At 44.2% G+C, this 5265-nt stretch overlaps 1 protein-coding gene across 1 annotated transcript; it reads right to left on the reverse strand.

The window, feature by feature from the left end:
- Positions 1 to 3501: 3501 nt before the first annotated feature.
- LOC125028783 (extensin-1-like) lies at positions 3502 to 4754 on the reverse strand. The gene is made up of 2 exons (XM_047618268.1): positions 4663 to 4754; positions 3502 to 4612 (listed from the first exon to the last, which is right to left on the reverse strand). The coding sequence occupies exons 1-2, from the start codon at positions 4752 to 4754 to the stop codon at positions 3502 to 3504; spliced, it is 1203 nt and encodes a 400-aa protein (XP_047474224.1).
- Between the last annotated feature and the right edge of the window lie 511 nt (positions 4755 to 5265).

Here is a 5265-nt window from a genome sequence, read left to right on the forward strand (position 1 = left end):
GTAACTTTTACAAAATTGTATTCTCAGTGTGTGTATGTGTGTGTGTGTGTGTGTGTGTGTGTGTGGGTGGGGGGGGGGGGGGTTGTGTGTCGGAAGAAGAGCTGGGCTCAGGTGGTCCCGTCAGCAATATTCAAATCATCATATAACTTTTCAAATTGATGTACATTTTTGGCACACAACGTTATTCGGAAGATTGTTCCAAGTTTTGTTTGGGAAATTGAACTTCTTGACATCTTTCTCGCCTCTGTTTACTTTCAGCATTTTGCTCTGTCCTCTCGTCCTTCTTCTGTTCAAAATTATAAAGTCATCTCTGTTGAACAGCATTACTATGTCACCTCTTTTTTCCTTTCTTCCAAAGTAGTAAGACCTATTTTTTGTAGTTTTTCTTCGTAGCTCATTTCTCTTATATTAGGTGCCCATCTTGTGGCTGTCCTTTGAACTCTTTCTAGTTTATCTATATCCTTTGTTAAGTGTGGACTCCATACCACTCCACCATACTCAAGATTATGTCTTATGATGGCTGCAATGACCTTCTTTATCATGCATTTGTCCACATATATGAATGCCCTCTTCATGTTGGCAATCAGCCCTAGCATTTTATGAACCTTGTCATTTATATGATTATTTGGGCTTAGGTTCCTGTTTATGATTATTCCAAAGTCTTTTTCTTTGTCTGGTTGGTTTAATATTACGTCTCCTAACTTGTATTGGTAGAGTGGACGATTTTTACTTTCTCCTAACCTGACAACATGGCATTTATTGGTGTTAAATTCGTTCTCCATGCACAACTCCAAATGGATAAGTTCTCGATGTCACTTTGGAGGCATTGGCATGAGGCATCGTCTAGTATCATATTTTGCAATTTCGCGTCGTGCAAACATATTCAGATAACTACCTGGGCCTATGTTTGACCCTAAATCATTTATGAAAAAAGTAAACATAATCGACGCTAAGACCGATCCTTGAGGTACTCCGCTAGTTACTCGTCGCCATGTAGAAAAATAATTACCTTTCTCATCTGTCTTTTATGAAGAAAGACTTCCATCCATTCGAGAAGTTTGCCTTTCACTCCATCTAGGTGTTCTAATTTCCATAATAGTCTTTTATGATACACCTCATCAAAAGGCTTTTAAAGTCTAAGTATGCACAATCCACCCAGCCGTCTCTTTCGTGTAATATTTCAGAAACTCTATCATAGAAACAGGAGATTTGCTACGCATGACCTTCCTTCCCTAAAATCAATTTTTTTTTTGATATCATATCGTGTTTTTCAAATACTTCAACCCACTGTTTTCTAATTATCCTTTTCTAACAGCTTGCACACTGCACTGGTCAACGAAATTGGTTTATAATTTAGAGGGTTTTGTTTGTCGCTTGTATAGAGGTGTAACATTGGCATATTTCCAATCTTTTGGTAGTTTTCCTTGTCTCACTGAATTCTGGAAAATCAGCAATGACGGAATACATAATTCTCCAGCACATTCCCTCAGAACACCGCTAGATATCTTATATGGTCCTTGTGTTTTAGTCTTGTGTAACCCTTTCAGCAGGTGTTTTATTTCATTCTTTTCGAGTGTGATATTTTCGATATTCTGATTTACGTTTGTACGTTGACTTGCCATTTCAAAATATGGGTCATACTTTGAAATGGCAACGTCTGTGTGTGTGTGTGTGTGTGTGTGTGTGTGTGTGTGTGTGTGTGTGTGTGTGTGTGTGTGTGTGTGTGTGTGTGTTCGCGTGTGTGTGTGTGTGTGTGTGTGTGTGTGTGTGTGTGTGTGTGTGTGTGTGTGTGTGTGTGTGTGTGCGTGCGTGCGTGCGTGCGTGCGTGCGTGCGTGCGTGCGTGCGTGCGTGCGTGCATATGCCACATTCTCTCTCTCTCTCTCTCTCTCTCTCTCTCTCTCTCTCTCTCTCTCTCTCTCTCTCTCTCTCTCTCTCTCTCTCTCTCTCTCTCTCTCCCCTCTCTCTTTGTCACAGAGAATGAGAGAAATAGACCGACACACTTACAGAAAGACAGAATCGCAAATGACGAAGAGAAAGAAATGCATCCATTCCATTGCAATTTTTTTCGTGTGAATTTACGCTCTAAATCCCTTTCAGCGCACACGTAACCTTTGCCCCCTGAGCGGTTATTAATGCATTTCGTAACGACACAATTACAGAAATGACTGAAATACTTTTTATTTTTAGCTGAGGTTACGCATGTACAAAATTGTACATGTAATGAATGGAAAGAAGTTGGTGGTTATGGATGGGATGAAATCAAATAGATTTTCTTTTTCTTTCTCGTTTATTTGTATGAAAATAGAACTTTCGTATTCGATGAATGTGATATTCATCATGCCTTAGCCCGTTTTATAAAAAAAAACATATTCCATTATTTTTTAAACTATGGAATGAAGTATAATTGGTGGGTATATATTTCCTCCCTCAGCCTGTATTATTTCCCAATATAATGATAAAAGATTAGTGTTTCTGCCCATTCTGTTCCACGCACTCACATCTATATAAACACATATCATACTTATAGATCAGCTTTCGTATAACCGATAAGTATGCTTAGGTGGATATAACATATGTATTTTGATATGATAACATTTACTCATAATTGTAACATAATTAGCACACGGATATCAACATGCATTTATGACTATATGTTATTAATCTAGTATACTAATGATTATTTATGACAATGCATAAATGATATAGCGTAGTATACTAACATCCTTTCATAACTAAAGTATGAATTATAAATTTGCAAACATATATTCTTGACAAACACATGAATAGTCTAACAGACATTAATTAATAAAAAATAAATAATCTGTATGTTAACATCTATTCATAACAATAACATAGATAAAACTTGCATGCTAACATCGTTCATGACAAAAACGTAATGATCATACTAACACTCATTCATGACTAAAGCATAATCTAGGATACAAACACTCATGCATAATTACGACAATAAATATCTAACATATCAACATTCACTCACGAAATAGCACATCAGTAATATAAGTATACTAAACACGATACAACACTGACAAATGATGCTACACATTAGTAATATAATATGCTAAACATCTATTCATGACTAAAACACAAATAATGTTATGTTCTAAAATCCACTCGTGACTGAAATGTAGAATCTACTGATAACTAAATTCCGTCTAATCTCAGGAAAGGAGAAATTGGGCGCTCACTAATAACTCAGATTCGACAAGTCTCTTTCAAAAGTAAAATAAGTAGTGTAAAGCAATATAAAAAAAGTTATGTATACGAGTTTCAGAAATACCGAATATATGCAAAAATAAACATTAATTGTTAGCTGACTGCAATGTAAACAAATGAACATATAAACACAAAAGAGAGACGGTGAATCGGCGTGCTCCAGAAAGCGAGGTGAGTTGCCAGTTTCTCCCCCCTTCCCCCCCCTTCCCCCCTTCCCCCCTCTCCCCCTTCCCCCCACCGAGATTAAACGAGCTCTTCCGAAGTCTTCAAGGTCGCAAATCAGGCCACGAGTCGACTGCATTTCGGAAGAGAGTTTCGCTCAAGTCGAAAGCCGTGGTCGTCGCGTCGAACTGACCACTCGACCTCATAGCCAGCGGTCTGGGACCAGGTCCTCTGAGGTCATCGGCGTCGAAGTCGATTCCAGAGGTCGAGAGGAGGTCGTGGATCACAGGGCCGGCGGAGTGTCGACCGCGGAGGCCAGTGAGTGGAACGGCAAGGGTCTGCTTGGGAAAAGGGGTCGAGGGGGCGTTACGGGTCGGTAGCGCGGCAGTCGGGAGGGCGGGGAGGCCGAGAGACGTCGGGTGGCGAGGCTGCGAGGTCACTTGGAGGTTAGATGGCAAAGCAAGAGGGTGAGGGGCGGTTGCGTGGATGCTCTGGCTTGGTTCTGGGGCTTGGTAAGCTGGCTGAGGGGTTGTGTAGTATATTGGCTCAGGGGCGTAATAAGCTGGCTCAGGTGCGTGGTAAGCTGGCTGAGGGGCGTGGTAAGCTGGCTGAGGGGCGTGGTAAGCTGGCTGAGGGGCGTGGTAAGCTGGCTCAGGGGCGTGGTAAGCTGACTCAGGGGCGTGGTAAGCTGGCTCAGGGGCGTGGTAATCTGGCTCAGGGGCGTGGTAAACTGGCTCAGGGGCGTGGTAAGCTGGCTCAGGGGCGTGGTAAACTGGCTTAGGGGCGTGGTAAGCTGACTCAGGGGCGTGGTAAGCTGGCTCAGGGGCGCGGTAAACTGGCTCAGGGGCGTGGTAAGCTGGCTCAGGGGCGTGGTAAGTTGGCTCAGGGGCGTGGTAAGCTGGCTCAGGGGCGTGGTAAGCTGGCTTAGGGGTTGTGTAGGATGGCTCAGGGGCGTGGTTAACTGTTCGAGAGGCGTGGTTTATTGATCCAGGGACATGGTAAGCTGGCTTAGGGGTCGTGTATGTTGGCTTAGGGACGTGGTAAACTCGCTCAGGGGTTTCGTACGTTGGCTTAGGGGCGTGGTAAGCCGGTTCAGGAATCTTGTACGCTGGCTCAGGGGCGTGGTGAACTGCCTGGGGTATTTTGCCTGGGGCAGTGTATGTTGGTTTAGGGTCTTTGTATGCTTGTTCAGGGGCGTGTGTTGGTGTAGGAGTCCTGTGTTTTGGGCCAGGGTTGTGATATGCTGGTTTAGGAGTGTTGTATACTGGGGCCTTGTGGCTCGGTCCAGGGGCGTGATATGTCGGTTCAGGGACGTGATATGCTGGTTCAGGGACATGATATGCTGGTTCAGGTACATGGTACGATGGCTTAGGGGTGTGATATGTTGGTTCAGGGGCGTGGTAAGCCTTGACAGGGGCGTGGTGAGGGACGGTTGCGTGGGCGTCGTAGCGGGCCGTCCCCTCGTACGAGACGGTGGGGTGGTAGCCAGTCTCGTCGGCGTAGTAAGTGACGGTCTGGACGCGGCCGTCGGGGAGGTGCACGTAGTACTTGCCCTTCCTCGTGTGTCCGTTGTGGGCTTCCGCGTGGCCGAAGAGGGGCGTGTCGTGGCCGGAAAGGGGCGTGGCTTGATCGCGGCCAACGGCGTACTGATATTCGTACGGACTGTTCACCTGGGAAGGTCAAAAGGAGGGGAGGGGATTTAAGCTTTCTCGTAAGGTCACGAACTTCAATATAGTCAGCAGCGGTGGTTAGTTTCAAAATCACTGGTCATTGCGTCGACTCCCTTTTCATTTTTTAAGAAATATGAGGTATTCCCTTTCCTGATTTTTCATCATTATTTCTTGAGTAATTACTATGCTTATTCGCAG

The sequence above is a fragment of the Penaeus chinensis genome, chromosome 9 (genome assembly GCF_019202785.1).
Source record: "Penaeus chinensis breed Huanghai No. 1 chromosome 9, ASM1920278v2, whole genome shotgun sequence".
NCBI classification, from domain to species: domain Eukaryota; kingdom Metazoa; phylum Arthropoda; class Malacostraca; order Decapoda; family Penaeidae; genus Penaeus; species Penaeus chinensis.